The 27,817-nt window shown below is 40.8% G+C and overlaps 1 protein-coding gene and 2 non-coding genes across 3 annotated transcripts; 1 reads left to right on the top strand and 2 right to left on the bottom strand.

Annotated features, from left to right (window-relative positions):
• Positions 1 to 6,184: 6,184 nt before the first annotated feature.
• CLPP (caseinolytic mitochondrial matrix peptidase proteolytic subunit) lies at positions 6,185 to 15,707 on the top strand. Its single transcript, XM_089509872.1, has 7 exons — positions 6,185 to 6,263; positions 9,103 to 9,204; positions 10,943 to 11,014; positions 12,058 to 12,154; positions 12,257 to 12,444; positions 12,652 to 12,757; positions 15,199 to 15,707. The coding sequence occupies exons 1-7, from the start codon at positions 6,243 to 6,245 to the stop codon at positions 15,366 to 15,368; spliced, it is 756 nt and encodes a 251-aa protein (XP_089365998.1). The 5' UTR covers positions 6,185 to 6,242; the 3' UTR covers positions 15,369 to 15,707.
• Positions 15,708 to 17,678: 1,971 nt separating this feature from the next.
• LOC149323062 (U1 spliceosomal RNA) lies at positions 17,679 to 17,842 on the bottom strand. The gene has a single exon (XR_016279614.1). It is a non-coding gene; the product is annotated as a U1 spliceosomal RNA (small nuclear RNA).
• Positions 17,843 to 24,444: 6,602 nt separating this feature from the next.
• Positions 24,445 to 24,608, bottom strand: LOC149323061 (U1 spliceosomal RNA). The gene has a single exon (XR_016279613.1). It is a non-coding gene; the product is annotated as a U1 spliceosomal RNA (small nuclear RNA).
• Between the last annotated feature and the right edge of the window lie 3,209 nt (positions 24,609 to 27,817).

Genomic DNA, 27,817 nt, shown 5'->3' with positions numbered 1-27,817 from the left:
AAGGTGTCAGCTTTGTCGACTTTCCATTTGCTTTATTTTCATGTTATTACTCTTTGGTGCAATATTTCTCAAAAATATCCCACATTTGCAGGTTTTTTCTTCTTTTAAAATTCCATTTCTGCACAGGATTCATCAAGTGTGATAAGGTCCAAGGAGTAACTGTACCAATTTTTTGGAGGGTTTAATTCTTATCATCTGTGCATGAGTATGAAAAGGGTTTACAACTTCCTCTCCACCTTTCAGAGTTTTACACCTTTGGTCCAGGGTGACCAGAAGCCCTCCTTTTTCAGGACATGTCCTACATTTTAACCTTCTGTCTGGGAGGAATTCCAAAATGCCCTCCATTTTGAGCATGACTAAGAAGCCTACTGAGTAGTAATATCATGTTTGGTATTCCTCTTCAAGAAATGTGTCTACTTGGCAGACTGCCTTCAATGCAAATAATAGAGAGTTAGGCTGGATCCCTCTCAAGTTCTTTTTTCCTAGAAGGGCAGCAGCTAAGACTTGCACCCAGAGCTCAGGACAGGCTTGTTTCTTGGAGGAGAAAAGGACAGAAGCATGTTAGGCAATGGGCTGCTTGAGGACATTTCCCCCCCCCCCCCCCTTATTTTCAGCTCAATGGACAAATGAAAGAAATAATTTAAATGCAGATTCAGTCAAGGATTTGTTGCTAATAAAGTGCACTTTTGACCATCTGTCTTGCTCAATGTTCCATAGGTATACTGCATCAACAAGGCATTTTAACAAAGATAAGTTCATCAGAAAAATACTGCTGAGTACATAAGGTTGTACAGGTTGTGTAATATAGCTACAAATAAATCATATGGAATGAATTTATATTTATATTAGTATTTTTAGCTTTGATTTTGAAATGTCTTCCATTTTTCTTGAACGCCCTACATTTTGTGGTGTCTTGTCCTCCTTTGCAGTTATGACATCTGATCACCCTGCTTTAGGACAGGTTGCTGTTACCAAGGCAAATGGGATAATGGCTCCCCATCCTGAAGTCAGACAGACTATAAGACTGGCCACCCATCTAGTAGTTTTTTCAGAATGCTTATTTTGGGGTCTTCCAGACTGGCCTAAAGAAACATGTGTTCTCACAATATAGGCCCTTGGGTTTTTGCCAGTCGTAGTCGCCATTGTGTCTACTGATTCCATTCTTTTGATGGACTGTTTCTAGCAATTTCTTGGATCTGCATCAAGCTCTTCCAAGAGTTACTTTAGCCTTGGCCTGGTGGGATGAGTTGGTTCTATCAGAAGTTGACTACAGAGTTCTGCTGGAGAACCAGTCCTAAAAGTTGCTAGATGAAAGACTTCTCTAGGCATTTATAGCATGATTCTATGGTCAAATTCTGGCAGATGTTAACCAGAGAGTTGCACTGAAGGACTTGGAGATTCCTAGAGAGGTGTTCTCTTAGTGTTTATTTATTTATTTATTTGCAGTTTTTCCACATTCACAAGGGTCCTTCACCCCTAACCCCAGCAAATGTGGAGGGTGCGTTGTATATCTATAATTACAAAAAGTGTTTCTGCTTTTTGTTTTGAATCATGAACTCATGTAAAACTTCTAACAGCCTCTGGTCATGAAACTCTGTTCTAGAGATTTTCAAACATCATTGCCATCATTCCCAGTTATCACGGTCTTTAATCCAAGATGTTTGACAGGCACATGGTTGGCCAAACCTAAGTTAAAATCTTTAATGGGAGATGGATTGAAAAGCAGGCTGTTGAGGGCCAGTGTGGTGTAGTTGTTTGAGCACTGGACTACGACACTGGAAGCCCAAGTTTTGAATCCCGTCTCAGCCATGAAAACCCACTGGGTCACCTTGGGCAAGTCACGGTCTCTCAGCCTCAGAGGATGGCAATGGCAAACCTGTTCTAAAGAAACTTGTCAAGAAAATCCCATGATACAGTCGGTTTAGGGTTGCCATAAGTCAGAAACAACTTGAAGGCACACAACATCAACACCAACAACAAGGAGCGCCAACTCTCCTTGGAGTGTATCAGGAAGATCATTCTCTCAGAGCCCAACCCCTAAACCAGAGATGAGGGCCTGTGGGCCAAATGTGACCCACTTGGCCCATAAATGTTTTTTGCTTTCTCAGCCGATTAGTTGATAAGAAGCCATTTAATGCCTGGGGAAGTTTTTACATTTAGGGCCAACCTCAAAGGTTAGTAAAATCCCAAACTACAAAGCAGTGTGGAAGCTTTTAAGGTTCTCAGGACTCTAATATTAACCACAGAATATAGAGGTGAACCTCAGACAAACACGGACAACGGGATCTTGTCTGTGTTTAGTTGAGGTGCTCCTATCAGTCTGGCCAGTTTCTGGACATAACTGGTGTTGGCATTCCATCTTGTAATCTACCTTCAACAACAAAATGTCAGGATATCCCAACAACTTTACTTTGACCTCAGTTGTGTTATTAACCACAAAGGTATGTCTTCTTTAATACATGTGCAATATGTGCAATGGTACCAGACTGAAATCTGGAGACGGCTCCTGTACCAGTAAGGGTTGCAAAGGTTTTAGCCGGTGTTGCTTGCAACTTTATTTTGTGACACGCATCAACTGCTCAAATTTCCCCTTTGACACAACTGTTAAAAGTACAGTTTTTATTCTGGCAACTTTGCTTGGAAAGTGCGTCTCTCTCCTTCAGCAACATATATTTGAGATCACCACTGTGTTCCTCGCCAGGACAGAACATACAGCAACAGACAAGGAACTCCTACCATCTGAAGGAACCTTTTTTGTTCTCCTTTCTAGGAATTGTTACATGGTATGTGGGGAGAAGTCTGCACCACAACGTTACTTCCCTTGTCCTGGATTTACAGCCAAAGAGAAACCCAACTTCCGTTCTGAGATCTTTTGTCCTTGAATGGAACTGGGAGAACAAAGAGGCTTGCAGCTGGGATTATGTCCCATGATGGAAACACTCAAAGGATGGCCTTCCCTGAAACTGTTGCCCTTATTTATGGGAGGCAACTAGGCAATGCACGCCCTGGGCATTTAATTTATGGGGACAATACAGGGAAATAGGCAGACAGATTTATCCCAGCTGTTCAGCAAGGGCAGCATGACCTTTGAGAAACGTGAATATTTAAATCTGTGTTTGTTGAGATAACACAGGTGTGGGGCACTTTTGAGGGAGAGTTGGGTGCAGTACGTCTCTATTTGTAGAGTGGTCCTGTGCCTTATTTCAGATAAGAGTGCTCTGTCTGGAGTGATGCAAGATGATGGTCCTCTGCCTGAAGGTGTTTTCCTATATGTGAAGGTCTAGCCAACCTAAGGTTGGTTTAAAGATGCAGAATCATAAAAAGGTAGAGCAACAGGTCCTGAAAGTTGCTCATCTGCAGTTAGCACCTGGGGCTTTTTCACTTACTACAATTATAGCACTACAATTTCATTTTACTCCCTTGAGTGGTCATTCACACATGATTTTTTGTAGCACAACTATGCAAATACAGTCGGCCCTTCTTATACACTGATTTTTTATACATGGATTCAAGCATCCATGTTTGAAAATGTTCAAAAAAGTATAAATTTCAAATATCAATATTTTCCATTTTTTTATAAGGGACACCATGTTGCTATTTCATTATATTTAATGGGACTTGAGCATACACAGATTTTGTTATCCACGGGGGATCTTGGAACCAAACCCCAGCGTATAACAAGGCTCCACTGTAATCTCACTCATGCATTCCAGGCTTCTTGTTCACAATATGGAACTGCATCTACGAGAATCTCTGCAAGTTTGGTTGCTCATATGTGTCAGCACTCAAAGATGGAGTCAATGATGCGAATGTATTCAAAGCACATTCAAGGCATGCAGAGTATTATCCTGGCTTTATCGGCATCGGTTATTCACACAGCCAACAATACAAATCTTTCGATTATTAGTGGATTTTTTGGCACTTCCCCAAACTTCATCAGATGCATTCAAAGTGGATGTGAAGAGCAACATTCAACCCAGATTCTGATGGGATTATTTTCATCATTTGAATAACCCCGTAGTTTACAGAATCTGGGAATTGTAGTCTGGTGTGATACTAGAGCTCTCTGGCTGAGGATTCTCAGTACTCTTCCCTAAACTGCACAGCCCAGGATTTGTCAGGATGCTGTAGCCATGGCCAGAGTGACCAGAGGCCCTCCTTTTCCAGGACATGTCCTACATTTCAACCTTCTGTCCAGGAGGAATTCCAAAATGTCTTCCATTTTGAGCATGACTAAGAAGCATGAATGTATATTTATATGCATGTTTTTAGCTTTTATTTTGTTATAACCTAAATTCTTCTTGTTACAGCCAAGGTCTTTAGCCTTCTCTGCCAAAGACTGCTGGTGCCTCACAAAACTACAAATCCCAGTGCTCTGTAGGATGGAGCCGTGAAAGTTCAAATGGTGTCAAACTGCATTGTTTTTACAGTATAGATGCACCCCAAGCTTCAAAAAGCAGCTTGGTTTTACAACTGCCAGAATTAAGTGTTCCCCTGTGCCTAAAGTAATGCCAAACGTATAGGAATATTTGTGCATAATTTATAGAAAGACATAATAATAATAATAATAATAATAATAATAATAATAATAATAATAATAATAATAATTTGTTTATTTATATACCGCTATTCCAAAGATCATAGTGGTGAACAGCAAGTAAGCTAATTAGCAAGTAAGCTAATGTTGCTGCAATACTTGGCTAAAGTGATTTATTGGTATGCCAGCGAAGGGAGAGGTGCAATCTGTCCATCTTTTAGGCCAAGCGACTTCCCTTGCCTCTTGCTGGTCGAACATTTCTCTGCCGCTGTCTGGATGGAAATGGAAATGCAGGCTTTGGGTGTGAGATAATGCATTTGAAAGCAACCACCATAAAGTCAAGGGCCAGGAGCACTTAATGATAGGATTGTATGTGTGCACGAATCCTGGAAAGTATTCACAGCAGTATACACACAGATTGTGTATTAACACTGGCTTGTGAGATAAATTTCTGTGAGCGAACCACTCAGTGGTGGAAATAATTTTGGGGGGCACAAAATCAAATTGTTATTCCCAATTAGAGTAAATGCACTGAAGCAATGGGGACCTGGTCTGTCCCTTCAATTGGTCTGCGCTAGTTAAGGAGTTTATCACACGAAGGAGATCGGGAGTTTATCCCGTGAATATCCTGGAAAAATCGTGTAATTACTGTGAAACGATTTCAAACGACGTCACACCTGTCATTAAAGTGTCACAAAAAAGCATTAATGCACATCTTTTTACTTTCGGGATTGCAGTGACAATGCATTTCCGATATCACTTTATTTGTGCAATGACCATGTTTCTTAGTCATGCTCCTAATGGAGGACCTCAGAGAGAAAGGTACATGCCCAAATGAAAGCTAAAAACACCCCCAGAAAGATAAATCCATGCTTCTCAGTTATGCTCAAAATGGAGGACATTCAAGAAAAATGGAGGGCATAACCTAATAGAAGCTTAAAGCACTCACAGATAGGAGGGCATGACTAAATAAATGCTTGAAACACTCATAAATTCAATAGAAACAGAAATAGAGATTCAATATAGAAATAGAAATAAATCCAACAGAAATAGAAACAGAAATATAACAGTCGTGCTCAAATGGAGGACATGGCCAAATAAAAGCTCAAAACGCTACTGTAAATAGAAATCCATGCTTCTTAGTCATGCTCAAAATGGAGGGCATGCAAGAAAAATGGGGGGAATGACCCAATAAAAGCCCAAAACACTCATAAATAGAAATTCAACAGAAACAGAAATAGAAATTCAATGCAAATAGAATTAAAATATAAAAGCCATACACAAAATGAAGGTCAGGCAAGAAAAATGTAAGATGACATGACTCAATAAAAGCTAAAACACTCATATAATATATAAACCCATGCTTCTGAGTGATGCTCAGAATGGAGGACAAGCAAGAAAAATGTAGGACATGACCCAGTAATAGCTAAAAATATAATATATAAACCCATCATGCCTTTTAGTTGTTTCTCAAGATGGGAAGCATTTTGGGGATTGCTCCTGGACAATGAAGGCTGGAATGGAGAGGAAGAAGACCTCTCTCTCTAGTGGCCACTCTGTGCAAATAGTAAAGGACAGGCACATGTGCAAGACTTTAGACTACATTTCCCATAGTGCACCGGGGCTGCCTGGCAGTCACGTGATCCTCAGACTCCTGGAAGAAAACACGTGGGAAGGCAGAGAGAAAAGGAGCTTCCGGAACAGAATGCTGCAAAGGATAATAGTGGTGAGAAGAGAGGTGTCTGTATCGGGGGGGGGGGGGGGGGGGTATTTTTATCCCGCCTTTCTCCCAAAGTGGGGCCCAAGGCGGCTAACAACATTTATATAAAACACACTAAAACAACAATGAGAACAACAAAATGAATGGAGGAAGGGACCCTGTTGAAAGCAGCATTGCTAATCTGGGTGTGCTTTGGTTCCCCCTTGCAATTCTGCATCCAGACTGCAGAAATAAAGCAGTTTGGCACCACTTTAACTGTCATGGCTCTAATTGTGTATGTATATATGTATGTGTACCTTATTTATATGCCACCTTTCTCCCAGGATAGTTGATCCTCCAGATAAGCTTATGTATCTGGAGATTTATATTCTCCAGAAGCCTGGGATTTGTAGCTTGGGTTCATGGAATCCAACATCACACCTCTCTTCCTGAATACTTCAGTATGGTTGTTGTTGTTGTTGTTGTGTGCCTTCAGGTCCCTTCTATGGCAACCCTATCTTGGGGTTTTGCAATGGCTGTCCTCTGAGGCTGAGAGAGTGTGACTTGCCCAGGGTCACCCAGTGCATTTCCATGGCCGAGTTGGATTCAAACCCTGGCCTTCCAGTGTCTTAGTCCAATGCTCAAACCATTACAGTGTCTCCTTGGGTTCAGTTCCCCACTCAGGCATGAAACTCACTTGGACTAGTCACACTCTCTCAGACTCACAGGAGGGCAATGGCAAACCCTTCGGAACAAATCTTGCCAAGAAACCCCCAAGATACATTTGCCTTAGGGTTGCCATAAGTCAGAAACAATGTGAAGGAACAACAACAACTAAATGGTTAGGTGCCTTTGTTAACCCAGATCCAAATTCTGAATATAACAGTGCTCCCTTCTTGCCATAGACTTCTTTCCCTCTCAGCGTCTTATGCTAAGAGATGCAGGGGCTCTTCCTATGGAAGTTCAATTTCAGTTAGTCACAGTTAGTGGCAGAGTTGTCTTCCTGCCCATTCACGTTATGTAAGTATATTCCTCTGTGATTCCACTTTAACTGCCCTGGCTCCATCCTAGGCAATACTGGGATTTGTAGTTTGGAAAGGAAAAGTTCACTTATTAATGCCATAGTTTTTGATTGTTGGTTGTTGAATCGTGGTATAAGTAACTTAATGAACTGTAGAATGGATAGCCATAATATATATATTAGAACGAAATCAAACAAGAGAACACACACACATTTTGTAATAGATATTTTTATTAATCTTTTTCTTTTTAGAAAGTAATCAGTTTAAGCTTTGAGTCAAACGTTTGATACGTATCTAAAGAGGAACACCTACTTTGAAATAGCTTAGAGAGGTTCAGCGGTTGAACTTTTATCACCCCTTCCCAATGAGACACTATTGCAAATACAAAACGTTTTAAGTTTGTAATGTGTTGAAATAAGATACCAATACTCTTTAGCAGTACTGTTGTTTAAGCTAAAGTAATTTAGATCTTTGTAAATATATTTTCACTATATGTTTGTTTTAAATGCTAAATAAATAAATAAATAAATAAATAAAACATGATAGGGTTGCCATAAGTTGGAAATGACTTGAAGGCACACTGCACACATAAAAACACATAATGCTGAATTTTATTACTATCAAAGAAGGTGATTAATTGGTTGTTGTTTTTTAAATTGCTCAATTTCTTTATGCCATTCATAACTTTATACCTGAGAATCATGTTCCCCACATTTACTTTTCCAACTTCTACTTTCCCCATTTTACCCACTTCCCAGTTTTTTTGTTGTGTCGTGTTGTGTTTTTGTTTTGTTGTGTTGTTTTTGCAGGGGGGTGTAAGCAGACCATATATACCACATTCACATGAAAACAGCCAGATGATAAATGTAACAAACAAACAGCCCTCCCATCAGTCATGAATTTATAAGATAGACTATCACAGCCCTTGTCCCTAAGCCACAGCTGCCTGCACTGTCACATCATCATAGGGATAGATGCTCTGAATTAAGTGTTGCAGACACAGAAAGCCACATCTTCATTGGCTTTTACTTACCTGAAATAAACAGGTTCTGTTTTCATGTTCACTGTTGGAAAAAATAGTGAAGGTGTGGTCCTTCTAGATAAATGGTTTCCAAACTTTGATCCTCCAAGTATTTTTGGACTTCAGCTCCCAGGACTCTTGGCATTTGACCACAGTGGCTGGGGCTTCTGGGAGTTGAAGTCCAAAACTCCTGGAGGACTAAAGTTTGGGAATCACTGCTCTAGATGTCTTTGGATTGCATCTTCCAAAGAGCCCTAGTGGTGCAATGATTAAATGCTGGTACTGCAGCCACAAGTTTGTGAGTTCGATCCCAGGGTTCTAAGGTTGACTTCCATCCTTTGGTAGGTTGCTAAAATGAGTCCCCACCTTGTTGTGGGCAATTGCCTTACAGATTGTAAACCACTTAGAGAGTGCTGAGTTCACTGAGAAGCAGTATAGAAATGTAAATGCTATTGCTATTGCTATATCCTTCATTCTTGGCTATGCTGGGTGGAGCTGATGGGAGTCGCAGTCTGACAGCTTCTGGAGGGCTAAAGTTGATTCAGCCTTGCCCTGGCCTAGATATTTCAGGGAGCTATCTGCTGCAGGGAAAGCACAACTGGGTACTTGGGCACGAGCTGGCTAAAGGACAACCCAGGATCGGTGGTTTTCTTTTAGCAACATGAAGGAAGGGGGCAAGCTGAAGCAGTCAATTCTTTGGGATAGCAGCGGATGGCCATTTAAATTCAGCATGTGAGGGAAGGTAGGTAGGAGGTGGGACGGATTACCAGTGGAGATGAATGTCAGATAATCAGGCTCCACTCTTTTGTCTCTCTCTGTGCAGCAACCCTTACGGCTAGGATGCCATGTCCTCTCTGTTTCTCGGTGCCTCCACCGGTCTTCCCGGAGCCACATCCCCCTCATCCCCATTGTGGTGGAACAGACGGTAAGCATAGTATGCTTTGATATGAGGGCAAGGGCCAGAGCATGCTTGTCTGTGGAGGAAAAAGAGTGAGAAAAGAATTAAATAGTGAGGTATGACTGTTTCTGTTGGCCCAGTTTACTACTGTAGGAATGAGCAAGTTCAGTAGATTTGGAAGTCAGTTTTGCCCTGCTCCCCAGGGCCTGTGGTGGGGTAGTAGTGGTATCAGTGTTCGCAAGCGCAGGGTGAACAACTACCAGTCCCACCCTTCCATCCCAACGAAGAGTCTGGCAACAAAAATAAAGAAGCTTAGGTCCAAAACAAATTGCAGAAGTAATCCAGTTTGAGACCACTTTAACTGCCATAGCTGAGTGCTAAGGAATCCTGGGAAATGTAGTTTATTGTGGCATAAGAGCTCCCTCAAAGAAGGCTCACACAACTATAGTTCCCAGAATTCCCTAGCATTGAGCCAAGGCAGTTAAAGTGGTCTCAAACTGGATTATTTCTGCAGTGTGTCTTGGAATAAGGGCCCAAACAAACAGGCCAAAATAAAGCTGCTTCGGGTCACTTTGGAGGTATGCTGTTTAAATGACACATGCATCTTAAGAGTCCAGAAGCCACGCCAAAGCCACATTCCAGTCCTAAGGACTGGAACACAGCTTTGGTGCAGCTTCTAATCTCTTAAGATGCGTGTGTCATTTAAACAGCATACCTCCAAAGTGACCCGAAGCAGCTTTACTTTGGCCTGTTTGTTCGAGCCCTTAGTCTTCTTGGTAAAAACATATGGAGCAGGTTTTCTTACAGGTAGTAAGGGTTTAATAACATCTCGTGAGAGACTCTGTCTTCAAACATTGAGGCAAAACTACAAACTGCAAAATGGAAGACAAACAAACAGAGACTAAGATCTAAATGCACTGCAGAGATAATTTGCAGGTTGATACTGTATTAATTGCCTTGGCTCAATGCTATGAGTTCCAGGGATTTGTAGTTTCTTGTGGCACCAGAACTCTCCGATAGAGAAGGCTAAATATCTCACAAAACTAGAGATCCCAGAATTCTCTAGCATTGGGCCATGGCAATTAAATTGATGTCAAACTGCTTTATTTCTGCAGTGCAGATTAGACCAAAGTGATGTGTGTGGCAAAAACCAATGAACAGAAAATGACATCAATACAGTAGGCCCTTGTTATATGTTGGGCTTTAATTCCAGGCCCCCCCATGGATACCAACATCCACGGATGCTCAAATCTTATTTAATACAGTGGCATAATAAACTTGTATCCCTTATATAAAATGGAAAACCAAGGTTTGCTTTTTGGAATTTATATCTTTTTGGAATTTTTTCAAACATTGAATGCTTGAATCTGTGGCTAAAATAAATGGATATGGAAGGCTGACTGTATACGCCATGCCTTAAAGTCCACAGATGTTACTTCAGACAGACCTTACACCTCTGCTAGTGCTGAAAGAAAATGCAGCTCCAGTTCAGACAGCTTCTTACTCTGAGATGGAGAGGGGACACCATTTTATTCTTCACCATAGGAAACAAAATATCTTCAGATAACTCCATGCCCACCTGTTTTTAAACTTTGTTCTGCTCTTAGTTAGAACATTGGCCCTCAGAGTTAAATGGAATTCCATCAGGTTTGTTTCTGTTGTGGGATATCTGTGGGTCCTTTTCTCTGGATGCTGATGAGGCTCACCTTACGCCACCAAATTCAAAGACTTGAGGGTGTTTATTTTGACCTAATGTCTGTTTCAGGGCCGTGGTGAGCGAGCTTACGACATTTACTCTCGCCTTCTGAGAGAGCGCATTGTCTGTGTGATGGGTCCAGTAAGTCTATACGCTTCTCCTTACAGAACTAGTCCATCCTGGGTTTTATTTTTAAGAACAAGTTTCTAGCCCCTATGTTAGAAATATGACAGCCTGTATGGCCTATGTCTGTAGAAATCTTAGTAGCCAGAAGAGTGGCCCTTTAAGGCTTCCTGTGTTGGAAGGTAGGTCTTTCAATATCCAACACATTTCCCTAATCATCTCTTAAAATTATTTAAGCATTAAACTACATCTAGTTCTGATTGTATCTGAAGAGTTCAGGGTAAGGATATAGTCTGTAAGGCAGCTTTAATTGAAACATTTTTTAAAAAGTTAAAAAGATTAAACGTATCAAAATAAACATAAAATCCAAAAAATTAAGTGATACAAGATAGTGCAAAGCACAGAATAAATTATGAGAAAAATGTGCAGTTTAGTTTTGTGAAATTTTTACATTGCACAATTTGGATTACTGTATTGAAAAATCTTAATTAATTTTCTTAGCACAAAATACACATGGTGTTAACTAAAACACCAAGACCTTTTTAAACAAAATAATAATAATAGTATTTATTTATATTTCGCTTTTTCTCAAAGGAATCAAAGCAGATTATAGCAATAAAATAACATACAATTTAAGAAATACAATTAAAAGCCCCAGAGCCCCCAGCTTTCCCCCCAATTATAAAAACATGAACCAACTCCTAAAAAGAAATCAAACAACAAGAACATTTAAAACATTCCAAAAGGCTTCATTGTGCTTCTAGACCATGTGGTTTTAAGTCAAGGATGGAGAGCATATGGCCTTCTAGATGTTACAGGACTGCAGTTCGCATCAACCCTACCCAGCATAGAAAGTAGTAAGGGATGGGAGGCCGACACATTCCATTTCGCTGATTTAGGAAATTCATTTCAAGAACTCACTATGCATTACTTAGATTAAATCCCTTGCATTTTAGTAAAATGCGTGCTTTGGTTTCAAAGCCCCAAAAACAAGATATTGGTTTTCTACATCAAGAAATTCCTCTGCTGGTCATACCCACCCTTGTGTTTTCTGTTTACAGATTGATGACAGTGTGGCAAGTTTGGTCATTGCACAGCTGCTCTTCTTGCAGTCAGAAAGCAACAAGAAACCCATTCACATGTACATTAACAGCCCAGGTGAGCGGTTGTAAGTAGAAGTGGCTTTGGGATGTGTATCTGCAGGAATCTTCGTCTTTGCATTTTTCTCAAGGACACTTGTTTTGTGTATGGTTTGTGCAGGTGGTGCGGTAACATCTGGACTGGCAATTTATGACACCATGCAATACATCCTGAACCCCATTTGCACGTGGTGCGTGGGGCAGGCAGCGAGCATGGGCTCTCTGCTTCTGGCTGCAGGCTCGCCGGGCATGCGCCACTCCCTGCCCAACTCCCGCATCATGATCCACCAGCCCTCAGGGGGGGCACGGGTAAGCCTTGCCCATGTTGCTTCCTATTGAAGATGCTGTGTAATTTCATCAGGCCAGCATACTGTCTTTACTGAAGATGGTGGTGGGGAGGGTGGTGTTGTAGAGGAAGAGGCCTAGCCCTGTCCCATACATTTTTCTAGGTGATTACTGGTGGATCAAGTGTCCCACTGGTTGGTCAGAGAACCTTTCTTTGCCTTCCTATTCCAGGGCCAGGCTACAGACATTGCCATCCAGGCTGAGGAAATCCTAAAGCTGAAGAAACAGATCAACAGCATCTATGCCAAACACACCAAGCAGAATCTGGAGGTGATTGGTAAGGAGTGTGTTCTGCCAAATTTAGCCCCCCCCCCCCTCAGGTGGGGCAGAGGGGTTAAGACATCAAATCTTGTGTAACAATGGCACCATCTGGCACTTGGGCAAAACAATGAATCCCTGTTCAAGACTTTTGCTTAAATGTCTTTATTTCTCCTTAGAGACCAGCATTTCACCTGGTCTCCAACTAAAGAACTGTAAATTTTGCTATTGTGCAATAGTTGTGTCTCTTTAAAAAAAAACCCATGTTACAGTAATTTGCATTCTAAAAATAACAGAATTTATGAAAGAAATTAGGATTAGGTGCAGATCTCAAAAAACGTTGCATTGTTGTGTGCCTTCAAGTAGTTTCCCACCTATGGCACAGGGTTTTCTTGGCAAGATTTGTTCAATGGAGGTTTGTCATTGCCTTCCCGAGAGCTGAGAGAATATGACTTGTTGAAGGTCACCCAGTGAGTTGCATGGCTAGGTGAGGAATCAAACCTTGATCTCCAGTGTTGCAATGCAACACTCAAACCACTACGCTAAGTTATTTAATTTCCCACTGGAAATAAAATAAAGTTGGTTGGGTCTTGGGAGTTTTTCTGCCTGCCTGCCTGCGTATGTGTTTGCTGTGTTATGAGACGGGGCTGGGTGAGGTGCAACTGGACATTTCCTTTTAGATTGTTTGGCATCATTGGCCCTGTAATTGCTTTCATTTGTCAGAAGAGATCTTAATGTGAACTGCAATAGATGGAATACAGCTGAGGCCTGCACCAAAATATTGCAGTATGGGAAGCTGCTGTTTAGATTGTGCCAGTGCCCCCTCCTTCAGTGCTGTCCTCTCATAGTCAATCAGTGTTCCAGAGCTACTGAAAAAGTTCTGTTTGCATGCAACTGTCTTTTTTCTTGCTGCTAGATTCCCCCCCCCCAAATATTTCCTTTTTTCTATAAATCTTGCCCCTGCCTCCTTTGCCTGCAGCGTTGTATTTTGTCTGCATAAGAACTGTCCCTTGGTAATATGAGATTGCTATTATTTCTTTATTTAATTTTATTTATAGCTTGCCTTTCTTCTAGTATAAAACCCAAGGTGGCCCACAATACAAGTTAAAATAAGGTTAAACAATACAGTACACAAAAGTTAAAATAACCATTAAATAAACAGTCCAATTAAAACATTATTTTAAAACATACTCAAATCATAGTCAAAACAAAACACAGCACACCATATTAAAATCCCTTCTGTGCCAAATAGTTAAAAGATGATGGTCTGTTTTATTTATGTTTTATTTATTTATTTATTTGCCAATGATTTTTATTGGATTTAACAGGAAACGGGAAAATATTGAGTTTAACATAAACAGGAAAAAGAAGCATGAATAATTCAGATCACCTGAAGATCAAAACCAACCATGCAGTTGAATTAAACAAATCTATACAAAATAAGATCAAGTAACATAAGACAATACATTATTCCATACATCTAAATGAGTTGTAGTTGGGAAGAACAAATATCTTTCTATTTGTATTGACATAAGAAATAAAAGGAAGCAAAGTTGCTAAAAACAAACAAACAAACTTCTTGATCTCCATTGTTTCTAAGACTTTTTATTTGGTTTGATGATTTTTTCACTCATGTTACAATCCATGATTTGTTTTTCATCCACTGAAAATCTCATTGCACTCTTCCAATTTTTAGACATTACCATCTGAGCTAATAGACTCCTGAAAGAAATCAGGAGTTTGTCAGATAAAGTTGTCATTTGGGCAGTCCTTTGGCTCTTAACCCACTGGGGCAAAAGGGTCTTGTAATGGGGTGAGTTGTGCTGTTGGACAGCCAGCGTGGTATTGTGCTTTGAGCACTGGACTAGGACTCTGTTTCTCATTCGGCCATAAAAAGCCACTGGGCAAGTCACACACTCCCAGCCCCAGGAAATCCTATTATAGGATTGCCATAAACTGGAAATGATTTGAAGGCACACAGCAACAAAGTTGAGCTGTTGCTTGCTTTTTCCTATGTTTTCAACTGTTTAAACATTCTGCTTCTCATAGACTTTATATAATTTTTTAACCTTAAAAAGGTTTTAGCAGATCTTTGTTTTAATCTGTTGTAAGCCATTTAGAGCCAGCATGGCACAATGGTTTGATTGTGAGTCTGGAGACCAGGGTTCGATTTCCAGCTTGGCCATGTAAAAGTACTGGGTGACCTTGGGCATGTCACACTCTCTCAGCCTCTGGGGAAGGCAATGGCAAACCTCCTCTGAACAAATCTTGCCAAGAAAACCCCATGATAGGTTGCTTTAGGGTCACCATAAGTTGAAAACAACTTGAACGCACACAGCAAACAAACAAAGTCATTTGGGACCCATGCTGGGAGAAAGACGAGATGAAATTGTGTGTGTGTGTGTAATACACACACACACACACACACACTCTATTCGCTTGCATTCTTTATCTTCACAGAAGCGGCTATGGAGAGAGATCGTTACATGAGTCCAGTGGAAGCCCAGGAATTTGGTATCTTGGACAAGGTACTTGTCCATCCTCCGCATGATGGAGAAGATGAACCAGAGCTGGTACAGAAGGAGTCTCCACCAGGAGCCAGTCCCTCCTCTTCCTCAGCTGAGCCCTGAGAGAGTCAAGCATCCTCTGGATCTTCGTTGTGTTCAGGATCATTCTAGCAGTGGAAAACACCCAGAAGTGACAGTGACCCTTTCCTCTGCTCCATAGACAGGCCTTGGGATTACCTGAGGACATCAGTCTTAGCAGACCATCTCTTATGGCATAATTCTGCTGGTAGCTGGCCAGCTCTGGTTTATTAACAGCTGGTCTCTCTGCCTTTTGCTCTTCAGGATCTGATTGTTATCCTGCCTGTAGCAAAGTGTCTCCTCCTCTTCACTTTCCATAATTACAGCACTGTAGAGTCAAGGTTTTAAATTAAACTTTTCATGTTGTAGGCATTTTTCCCTTCACTCTCTTTTTGAAAGACTGTTGGTCACAGTTCCCTTAATGGTATGTCTTCTGCTCGCTTTGCAACAGATATATCAGCGGCTGGGTTGGCTGGAAAGTAGATGCTGAATGTTGTAGTTAAAAAAAATCACCTTCCAAGCTCTTTGCCATTTGGGCATTTGTAGAATCAGGTTGCATAAATATTTATCCCTGCAAGACAGCTAGAGTCTTGTTTTTCTACCACCAGCCATAGATAATAACCCTATTTGGCACACATTGTCCACATACACCAATGCCATACCCCAAGATATAGTTTCTGCAGTTGTTCTTGTTATAATCTGATTGGCTCCTCTTATGTAGTAGATACGGGAGAATTCCTTGCTATGGAGATGGCCCAAATGAGATCTGTGGCATGAAGCTGGCGTGTGATATCTCACACACCTTATTGAAGACATATAACAATATACATACTACAATTAACAAGATCGTACAAATACATAAATAACAGACAAACATGTAACATAGTAGCACTTCCTGAACTTCAACCAGGTCCCATGTTTTCAACTTAAAGGCCTTTAAACTAGGAAGTGAACAGAAAACATATCCAGGGGTAGCCGTGTTGGCCATATAGCAAAGTACAGCATCATCCAAAATCGGCAAAACTCTGGCACCTTCATAGGGCCGACTAAAATGCACATTGTACATGTTGCAGCATGGTGAAAGCATGGTGGAAATCCTGACCAAAGCTGCTAGAGAGTAACTGGGGGGCAGAAAAGGACTTTTCTTCAGAGAGATACAAGGCATGGAGCTTCATCATTCAGATATACTGAAAATTGGGAGGTGGAGGAAGCAATGAAACAAACATTTTTCTGCCTTTAAACCATCATGATCAGGGGAAAGTGGGGACGTAATCCCTCAGTAGGACTCTGGAAACTAGGGTTCAAATCCCTGCTTGGCCATGGAAACCTATTGGGTGACCTATGGCAAGTCACACTCTCTCAGCCTCAGAGGAGGCAATGGCAAACCTCTGAACAAATCGTACCAAGAGAAAAAACGCTGAGATAGGTTGGCCTTAGGGTTGCCGTAACTAGGAAGTGACACAAGGGCACAAAACAACAACACAAGAGACATTACATTAATATTAATACTTTAATTAATGTTTAGTCAAAGCCCACATCTATCGAACCCATTTAAATGAAAGTTTGCTAAAGCCTCTGAATGGGTGTCTAAAGTTTTCCTCCAGGAATCATTTTGGATACTAAGGTTATTCCAGTTGTTGTTGTTGTTGTTGTTGTGTGCCTTCAAGTCCTTCCCAACTCATGGTGGCCCTAATAACCTCATTTTATTGGCAAGATTTGTTCATTTTGCCCTTGCCATCCCCTGAGGCTGAGAGAGTGTGACTTGCCCAAGGACACCAAGTGCATTTTCATGGCTAAGGAAGGATGTGAATCCTGGGTCCAAAACACACTGCAGAAATAATCCAGTTTGAGACTGCTTTAACTTCCTGGGCTTAGTGCTAGGGAATGCTGGGAATTGTAGTTTGTTGTGGCACCAGAGCTCTCTGACAGAGAAGGCTCCATGTCCCACTAAACTGCAGTTTCCAGCATTCCCTAGCGTTGAGCCAGGGCTGTTAAAGCGTTTTCGAACTGGATTATTTCTGCAGTGTGTTTTGGACCCTGGTCTCCTCTATTCCATGATGTTTTGCCTTTTGGGGTATGGCTCAAAACAAGAACAAGAACACGGATATTATTTTGATATGAATAAAAGTATCAACTCACACGGATTTCATAGAGCAAGCCTTTATGAAGGGCATGTGGAGCATTGGTTGGTTCCCAACCTTTGGGTCTCTAGATTTTTTGGACTTCAACACCCATAATTCCTGGCTGTTGGCTAGGTTAGCAATACCAAATGGAGGATGAAAGATGGCGCACAACTGAGTAGCAGCAAGCTGGCCAAGCCTCCGAATATATTTTCTATCTTTCAACCAGAGTGATCAGGGGAAAGCGCGAACGCAGTCCCCCACTACCACAAATTATGCAGTCGAGTTTCCCGCATTTGGGGAAATCGCAGGGGTCAGCACACCCGGAGTGCAATGGATGAGCCTCACCCTGGGAAAACCACCTTCGTGATCATGGTGTCTCCCCTGCCAGGTAAGTATGAGTTGGAACCGCCGGAATGCCTCCTGGTCCCTCTCTCCCACTCCCTCTCAGGTCACGGGGAGCCATTCCGGGGATGGCCGAGAACCGACCCCCACGGACCCCCTCCCTCCGTCGCTGACCACCTGCCCAGGCCTGGCCCTCGGAGCCCCCCACGGACCCCCATCTAGGCCCCCTTTCTCCTCCCACAATGCACCGGGGTGGAAATATTTACATGCCCGCCTCTGATTGGGTGGTCCAGAGGCCTCCTCCATGGTTCGGCTTCCCATTAGTGCTCCGGGAGAAAAGGGGGCGGGGCTCTGGCTGTTTTCCTTCAGCTCTGTCTTCCTCCTCCTCTTCAGACCCCCCTCCCTCCACAAAAGAAGGGGTGAAGGGACTGCAATTAGTCAGCGTTTCAGATCAACAGATTCGTTATCCGCAGATTCAAGCATCCATGGGCTGAAAATATAATATACTGTAATACAATATAATATAATACTGTGGCCCCTCGACATTCACTGGGGTTGTTGTTATTATTATTATTATATACTGCTGCATTTTCTGCCATGTTGTTGTTGTTGTGCTGTGTGCCTTTCAAGTCTTTCCCAATTTATGGTGGCCATAAGGTGAACCTATCATGGGGTTTTCTTGGCAAGATTTGTTCAGAGGAGGGTTGCCATTGCCATCCTTTGAAGCTGAGAGAGTGTGACTTCTTGCCCAAGGTCTCCCAGTGGGTTCACATGTCCAAGCCAGGATTTGAACCCGTCTCCAGTCATAGCCCAACACTCAAACCTCCGCACCACACTGGCTGTCATACTGTGTATTACTGTACAGTATATATTACATATGCTGTATTTTATTACAGACTCAGACGTATTTTTGCCGACGACCTCTTTGTGTGTGTTGTGTGCCTGCAAGTCATGTCCAACTTAGGGTGACCCCAAGGCAACCCTGTTGTGGGAGTTTCTTGGCAAGTTTCTTCAGAGGAGGGTTTGCCATCCTCTGGGGCTCAGAGAATGTGACTTGCCCAAGGGCACCCAGTGGGTTTCCATGGTTGAACTGGGATTCAAACCCTGGTCTCCCAGTTTCCTAGTCCAATGTTCAGATCACTGTGCAGCACTGCCTCTCATTTTCTCCTATATTAGGCTTTTCAAAATCAAAACTCTTGGCGAGGTTATAAAGCCCCAGGATCATATACGCACCTGGGACTGGAATGCCCTACAGTAAAATAAAAGACTTTTGGGATAACGGCTTAGCACAAATTTCCAATATTTACAAATTAATTTTGTGTGTGTGTTTGTGTGCCTCCATTTTTGACTTGTGGCAACCCTAAAGCAATGAGGTTTTCTTGGCAAGATTTCTTCAGAGGGGATTTTGCCATAGCCATCCTCTGTGGCTGAGAGAGTGTGACTTGCCCAAAGTTACGGAGCAGTTTTACATGACTGAGCCAGGATTCAAACCCTGGTCTCCAGAGTCATAGTCCAACGCTCTGTTCAAGGCCTTTTACTGATGGCCATTTACAGCAAAGGCAATGGGCAACTGAAACACAGTCATTTGATCTCATTTCTCATTTCAGCTGCCAGAATGGAAATGGTGCAGAGTTGGCGAAAACTGGAAACCTCGAAATGGACAGATGGTGGGAAAGGTTCTGGCGTCTTTGGTTAATGGATAAACTGTCACATAACATTCAGTCTTGTATTGATCATAGGAGAAACACTACATTTAAAGGGGATTGGACTGTCTTTATTGGCTACATAAACAGCAATATGCATCAACCGTGCAAGACCCTTGTGTTCTCATGCTGCCCTCCACCTTTCTTAGCATTATTGTCTTTTCCAATGAGTCATGCCTTCTTATGATGTGGCCAAAGTACAACAGCCTTGATTTGGTAATCTTGGCTTCCAGGGAGAGTTCAGGCTTGATCTGTTCAAGGGCCCATTTGTTTGTCTCTTTGGCCATCCATGGCATCCTTGGCACTCTTCTCCAGCACCAACTCTCAAATGAATTGTCTTCCTATCTGCTTCCTTTACTGTCCAGCTCTCACATCCATACAGTAGGGAATACAGTGGGCCTTCCCCTTATGGGGGGATCCGTTCAGGATCCCTCTGCGTAAGGGGAAATCAGTGTATGCTGAAGCCCCATTGAAAGTAATGGAGCTCGCGCCTGCGGCACACAGGAACTCATCAGCACCACAAGTGCGCACCCCATTATTTCTCCCGGGGTGCGCAAGGGGCTTTTCCAGCGCACACTGTACAATGGCTTGAATGATTCTAAATTTAGTGCTCAATTGTGTATCTTTACTCTTTAGGATCTCATCTAGTCCTTTCATAGCTGTCCTTCCCATTCCCAGTCTTCTTATGATTTGTTGACTGCAGTTTCCACTCTGATCAATGTTTGATCCCAGGTATGGGAAATCTTTAACTATTTCAATTTCCTCATTCCCTACATTGTACTTATGTATTTCTTCTGCTGTCATTATTTTTGTTTTCTTATGTTCAGCATTAAGCCTGTCTTTGCACTTTCTAATTAAGTAAGCTAATTAGCTTACTTGCTGTTCACCGCTATGATCTTTGGAATAGCGGTATATAAATAAAACATATTATTATTATTATTATTATTATTATTATTATTTCATATATGATTGGAGTCCATGCTGCAGAATTCTGACCAATTGCTTCCATGGGAAATTAATGCTATGATCCTATAACTGTGGCAGTCTTCTGTGTCTACTTTTTTGTGGATGGGGATGTATATGAATCATTTCCAGTCCATCGGCCACTGTTTTGTTTTCCACATTTGTTGGGATATTTTGGTTAATACTGGAATTTAATTTGTTTGTGTGATTTGTAGCAGTTCAACTGGGAAAGCATCTTTTCCTGGCGATTTATTCTTTCCGATTTCTCTGAGTGCCACTTCTACATCACTTTCCAAAATTTTAGGTTCATCTTCATTTGCTTCTTCATTCCATGTGTCATTCATTTTTTGTTATTATTATTATTATTATTATTATTAACATTTATTTATATAGCATTGTAAAGTTTGCACAGCACTTATATAGCTCTTCTGTTTGTTGCTCCATCATCTTTTTATTTCACCTTGATCATTTAGTATGTTCCTCTTCTAATTGTACAACTTTTCCACCCTTGGTTTGAATTTCCCTTTGAGTTCACGGATCTTGTGGAAGAGATCTCTCATTCTTCCTTATTGTTTTTGTCTTCTATTTCTCTACATTGTTATAGTAAATCTCATTATTTACTCTGATTTTTATATATGTAGTGTGTGATCTGTACTAGTCTGCACCTGGTCTAGTTTTTGCTGTGATAATAGAGCTTCTCTATCTTCTGCGTCCAATTATTTATAGGTGGGAATAAGGTCTATGAAAGCCATCTCATTTTTGGGGGGGTTTAATTTCCTGAGTAGGACACTATGTAGTTATCTGAACCAAAATGACTCATTCCTGACCATTTTAGCTCACTTTCCCCTAATATTGCTATGTCTATGCACTCCGTTTCCTTTTTAACTATGTCTAGTTTCCCTTGGCTCATGCTTCTCACAGTCCATGTTCCTACAATATGTGTAGTGCTGCTTTGGATTTTCTTTTCTTTTTGGGTGTGTCTGCAGCTTGGATGCCTTTCTTTTTATGTTCCTCTGTGCCTTTGTTGAGTTCTGTATCTGTGACTATCCCCAGTGCCTCTCTTTTCACTCTCTGCTTGTGTTCTGGTCTTGCCCTTTGTTTCATTCTGGTCTGCCTCATCGCAGGGTTTTCTTGGCGAAGGGTCTTTCAAGGAGGTTCACCATTGTCTCCCTCTGCACAGTGCTAATATGAGTTAACTAAAGCACTTAAAGCGGTGTCAAACTGCATTAATTCTGCAGTGTGGATGCAGCCCTCATTCATTCATTCATTCATTCCACACTATAAACAGTAGGTGAATTACCAGGAACATATAAGAACATACTGCCATGTCAGGCTTTGCTTCTATATTTAGGAAGCTTATTTGAGAGTCTGGCCTGCAAAAAGGGAAATACCTCCTTTACACAGATATTCATTGTGTGGTTCTGGCCCTATAGCTATATTAGTCTACTACTGATGTGTGAACAGTATCCAATAGAGACACTACAAGAAGAGCAACCTAAGCCACAAGTGATATTTGTGACAAACAGTGAGTCTCAAAGATGCTCCACGATCCCTTTGCATAGATAAAGTGAGGTTTGAAGAATGAAAATGGAGAGGAGGAGCAGAGGATGGAAAGAGCAGGAAGAGGAAGAGGAAAATGGGGGGAGGAAATGAAGAGAAGAGGAGGAGTATGAGCTGTAAAGTGGGAAGATAGTATGGTGAGTGAAGGGAAGAAGAGGTGATCTGAGGAGAGAATGAGAAAGTATGTAGTATGGTTGTGATATGTTTTGGAGGGATTGTATAAATGTACAGTCAGCCCTCTGCATCCATAGATTTTTTTTATCCACAGATTCAAGCATCCATGGATTGAAAATGTTTAAATATATATATATATAAATTCCAAAAAGCAAACCATGATTTTGTCATCCTGTAAGCGGCAGCATTTTACTACACCATTGTATTTAATGGGACTTGAGCATCCACAGATTTTGGCATCCAAGGGGGATCCTGGAACCAAACCCTAGAGGGTAACAAGGGCCCACTGTATAAATAATGAGTGAAGATGGCGAAATCCTGGAGGAGATAAAAAGATTACCTATGAATATGAACTGGAGTGTATTTGATGTTGGCGACCATATTATGATGGGAGGATGTTTGAAGTTATAGTGAGTGATATTTTAGGGAAGTTAATGTGGTGGTTTTTAATGTTTTGCATGTTTGCATATTTGTTGAATTAAAAATTATTGTTTAAAGAGAGACGTTTTCGCATATCCAGAGATGCCTTTGCAGGCACAGAGGCCAGCCATATCAGTTCAAAGCCTAAATCAACAGGAGATCCTACATATTTTTTTTACTATTTTTTTAAATTTTTATACATTTTTATTAGACTTACAAAACACAAACAAACATAACACAAACCTTGCTGAACGCAGATACAATCTTACGTATAAAGTACTTTACCTTCTAAATATTAAAATCTATAGTCTTCATAAACAAACTTCTCTCATTCCCATCCTTTCCCTTCACTCCTTTCCTTCTCTCCTTCTTTATTCCTTTCATCTATTCACTCCTCCTCTTTACCACGCAAACTTTCTTCACTTACACTTACCCTCTTCCACATACTAATACATTCTTTCTTCTACACGTTTCAAATCATTCTAACTAACTTTCAAAAACAGACTACACTAACCAGATATACAAACAACTCCTACTACTATCTATTCATCTAACATAAAACACATTTCTTCCTATCTTGTACATAGGAATAGATCCTTATAATCTATTTATTTGTTTACTACTGTCTGTATGCTACATCTTACTAAAAGCTTGTTGGTGGTCTTGCCCAATAATCCAAAAATATTGGCATGAAATTCATAACTTAATTGGGAATATGTTAAAAATTAAAATGGAATTTAAACCTGAAATTTACTTACTAAATATAATAGATCGCAAATTAGAGAAAAACTATGGTAGAATACTTTTTCATTTCATCACTGCAGCAAGGATTGTATTGGCACGAAAATGGAAAGAAGAAAACATCCCGGACATAATAGAATGGACAGAAAAAATTTACGAACTGGCCGAAATGGACAAATGGACAAGACTTTTAAATGACGAAAATATGGAGGACTTCTTCAAAGAATGGGAAAGCATGACAACTTTCCTGCATCAAGAAGAAAAGGAACTTTGTGTAGAAGGCTTCATAGATTAAAAGTACTTTTAAGTAATAGTAACTAACATGCTAGAATAAAAAATGTTGGTTGGAATACAAGTTAATAAGTTAACAAAATGGCCATGAAGAAATATTAGGAAACTAGAGCCTTTCTTAGGAGATCCTACATTTTTGATCCTTGGGACTCCAGCTTTCTTTTTCCCTTTTGACTCCTTCTAATCTAAAATTTAACAAGTAGAGACCTTGCCCTTAGGATTCTCTAAAGCTGGCAATGACTTGAGGGAACAAAGCAATGACATTACATTCACATGAATATTATTATTTTGATATTTAACATTTGTAATGTATATTATTAATATTATACATTAACAACATGCACTCTTAGTATATTATTAATATCGTATAATAATATACATCATTACAAAACAACAACAACACTACATTCATAGGAATGATGTTATTTAATTGCCAAGCCTTTGAAATCCATTGAAATGAAAGCTTGCTAAGCCTCTGAATGGGTTTCTAAAGCTTTCCCTCCAGGAATACTTTTGCATACTAAAACTATCAAGGGCAAATCACCAAGGCAGCGTGGTATAATGGTTTGAGCTTTATTTGAGCTACATTTATATATCATAGATGTATAATTCAGTGTAGTATAGCGGTGTAAGTGTTGGAGCTTGAATCCCTGCTAGGCTATGTAACTCCATTGGCAAATCACACTCTTGTCAGCCTCAGAGGATGGGGATGGCAGAGAAACCAAACCTCCTCTGGGCTGAACGATAGGTTGTGGTCAGCAATGGGCTGCTTTCTGTTCTCTTCTATCTTTCAACCAGAGTGATCAGGGGAAAGCGCGAACGCAGTCCCCCACTACCACAAATTATGCAGTCGAGTTTCCCGCATTTGGGGAAATCGCAGGGGTCAGCACACCCGGAGTGCAATGGATGAGCCTCACCCTGGGAAAACCACCTTCGTGATCATGGTGTCTCCCCTGCCAGGTAAGTATGAGTTGGAACCGCCGGAATGCCTCCTGGTCCCTCTCTCCCACTCCCTCTCAGGTCACGGGGAGCCATTCCGGGGATGGCCGAGAACCGACCCCCACGGACCCCCTCCCTCCGTCGCTGACCACCTGCCCAGGCCTGGCCCTCGGAGCCCCCCACGGACCCCCATCTAGGCCCCCTTTCTCCTCCCACAATGCACTGGGGTGGGTATATTTGCATGCCAGCCTCTGATTGGTGTTCTAGAGAGCAAGGGGCGGGGCTCAGGCTGTTCTCCCTCTGCTCTCTCCTCCCCCTCAGGCTCCCCCCTCCCTCCAAACACACAAAATAAGCCGGATGCGACTGAAACTAGTCAGTGTTTCAGATCACCAGATTCTTTACTCGCAGATTCAAGCATCCATGGACTGATAATGTAATATCATACGTATAATAATTATTAATAATAATAACTTTATTACGGCCATTTGGCCAGCACAATAATTAATATAATATAGTGGCCCCTCAATATTCACTGGGCTTATTATTATATGATATATATATATTATTCATATATATATATATATATATGAATAATAATATGTAATATTATTTTATTATTATATTTGTATCCAGCTCTTTTCCTAGAACTGGGACTCAGAGTGGCTTCACAATATTAAAAGAACAATACAATTATTACAATTAAAAACAGAAAAGAGGTGCATTAAAAAGGAGTTAAATTGTTACAATGTTAAAATAGATAGCTATTAAAAGAATAAAATACATTTTAAAAAGAAAACCATATAAATCACTTTAAAAGGAAACAACATGCTAACATTAATTAAAACCACGTATCAGGAAGCTAGAAGAAGAGAACTATGTATACTGTTTTCTTGTTTGTGTTTTTTTTCTTTTGTATTGTCTTTATTTTAATTAATAAAATTTATTTTTTTAAAAAACCCACAAATAATCATATCCACAAAAGTTAAAGCTGCAAATGTGGAGGGCCAACTGTAACACATTATATAATATATATGTATATATTATTATGTATACATATGTATATTATATGAATATATGTATTAAGAGCCAGCATGGTGCAGTGGTTTGAGTGTTGGACTTGGACTCTGCGGAACAGGGTTCGAATCCTGCCTTGGACATGTAAACCCACTGAGTGACCTTGGGCAAGTCACACTCTCTCAGCCTCCGAGAATGGCAAAGGCAAAACCTTCTCTGAAGAAACTTGCCAAGAAAGCCCCATGATATGTTCCCCACCTTAGGGTCGCCATAAGTCAGAAACAACATGAGGGCACAAAACAACAACTATAATATATAAAATACACAAAGAAAACCTTGATTTTTCCTTGTTTTATATATGGGGCAACATGTATTGAATGGGACTTGAGCGTCCACAGATGGGTTGAGGGTCCTGGAACCAAACATCTGGAGATATCAAGGGCTCACTGTACAACCTTATAGGTTAATATGGAATTGTTACCATCTTATACATTTATATGCAATTGTTATTTTTACTGTGTGCCTTCAAGTCATTTCCAACTTATCGCAAGTCTAAGGTGAATATATCATGGGGTTTTCTTGACAAGATTTGTTCAGAAGGGGTTTGACATTGCCATCCTCTGAGGCTGAGAGAGTGTGACTTGTCCAAGGTCCCCCACTGGGTTTCCATGGCTGAGCCGGGATCTGAACCCTGGTCTCCAGAGTCATAGTCCAACGGTCAAACTACTATGCCAGGCTAGAATTGTTACAGCCTTATTTCCTTATCAGTCCAAACCATGGAATTTGCCTGATGGCTGTAGAGACATTGTTATCTCTCTGCCCTGCCTTTCCCCTCAAAATTGGTACTCAAGACAGCTTATAATGTAAAATAATTACAATACAGCTATTTTTTTTACTTGAGATAACATCTCTCTAGGAATTTCTAGGTCCTCCGGAGCAACTCTGTGGTCGACATGTTCAAGAATGTGACCACAGAGTCATGCAGGAGGACTTACAAATGCCTAGAGAAGTGTTTTATCAAGTAATCTCTAGGTCCGCCAGTACAACTCTATGGACAAATTCTGGCAGAGTTGTGATGGAGGACCTAGAGATTCCTAGAGGGAAGACATTAATTGGGTATTTTATTATATTCTGTATTGTATTTTATTCTCAAGGGAAGCCACCTCAATCCAACCGGAGAGGTGGGATATAAATAAAATTATTATTATTATTATTAAGTAAAAAATAAAACTTTTATTTATATCCCGCTTTTCTGCTACAGGAGCAATCAAAGCGGCTTACAAGATTAAAAGACAGTCAGTATACACTACACTCTGTACTATACTATATTATTATTATTATTATTATTATTATTATTATTGCCTTCATTTCTAAAAGCCTATTTGAATAAAAAGGGATTTTGCCTACCAATAGAAGAGCAGCAAGAAGAGGGAGGACCTAATTTGCAGGACCTAAGCAGAGCACTGGGGGATAAGGAGTCTTGGAGAGGTGTCATCCACAGGGTCGCCATAATAATAATAATTAATAATAATTTGTTTTATTTATATACCGCTATTCCAAAGATCATAGCGGCGAACAGTAAGTAAGCTAATTAGCAAGTAAGCTAATTTGCCCCCAACAGTCTGGGTACTCATTTTAGTGACCTCGGAAGGATGCAAGCCTGATTCCAGCTTGGGCCCTTTTGCTGGTCTTGAACTCGCAACCTTGTGGTTTTGAGTGAATGGCTGCAGTACAGGCATTTAACCACTGCGCCACCAGGGCCATGAGCTGATATTGATTCAAAGGTGGTTAACAACAACAACATGTATGAGGTAGACTCCATGGCTTGTAAAAAGGTAAAGGTAGTCCTTTGACATGAATGTCTAGTCGTAACAACTGTAAGGGGTGGTGCTAGGTTGGCAGAAGCTGGGACAAGAGCTCACCCCATCATGCAACACTTGGATCTCGAACTGACAACCTTCTGATCCTCAGAATTGGCGTCTCAACCACTAAGACACTGCATCCCTTCCATAGTTTGTACATGAGAGAATTTCCCCAAGCACTTTGTTTACCATCTGCCTTGATGAGAAGATTAAATTCTTACATATTACTTCTGATCTTTTAATTGACCTAATATAGATATCACATCAATATCAATAAAATTATTGACTAATACATATTTCTAAAATTTTCCTCCAGGATGTTTTCTTCTGGATTATATTGGGATTGACATTTTATTTACAAG

This window comes from Sceloporus occidentalis, unplaced genomic scaffold (genome assembly GCF_023333645.1).
Source record: "Sceloporus occidentalis isolate IW3139 unplaced genomic scaffold, rSceOcc1.0.p SCAF_1, whole genome shotgun sequence".
In the NCBI taxonomy this organism is placed as follows: Eukaryota; Metazoa; Chordata; class Lepidosauria; order Squamata; family Phrynosomatidae; genus Sceloporus; species Sceloporus occidentalis.
The sequence above is the reverse complement of the archived record's forward strand: the minus strand, read 5'-3'. Positions and strand labels throughout refer to the sequence as shown.

Coding starts and splice junctions, on each gene's coding strand:
- CLPP (XM_089509872.1), top strand. CDS start 6,243: ATGCTGCAAAGGATAATAGTG. Junction 9,205..10,942: donor CCATTGTGGTGGAACAGACG/GTAAGCATAGTA, acceptor TGTCTGTTTCAG/GGCCGTGGTGAGCGAGCTTA. Junction 12,445..12,651: donor AGCCCTCAGGGGGGGCACGG/GTAAGCCTTGCC, acceptor TTCCTATTCCAG/GGCCAGGCTACAGACATTGC.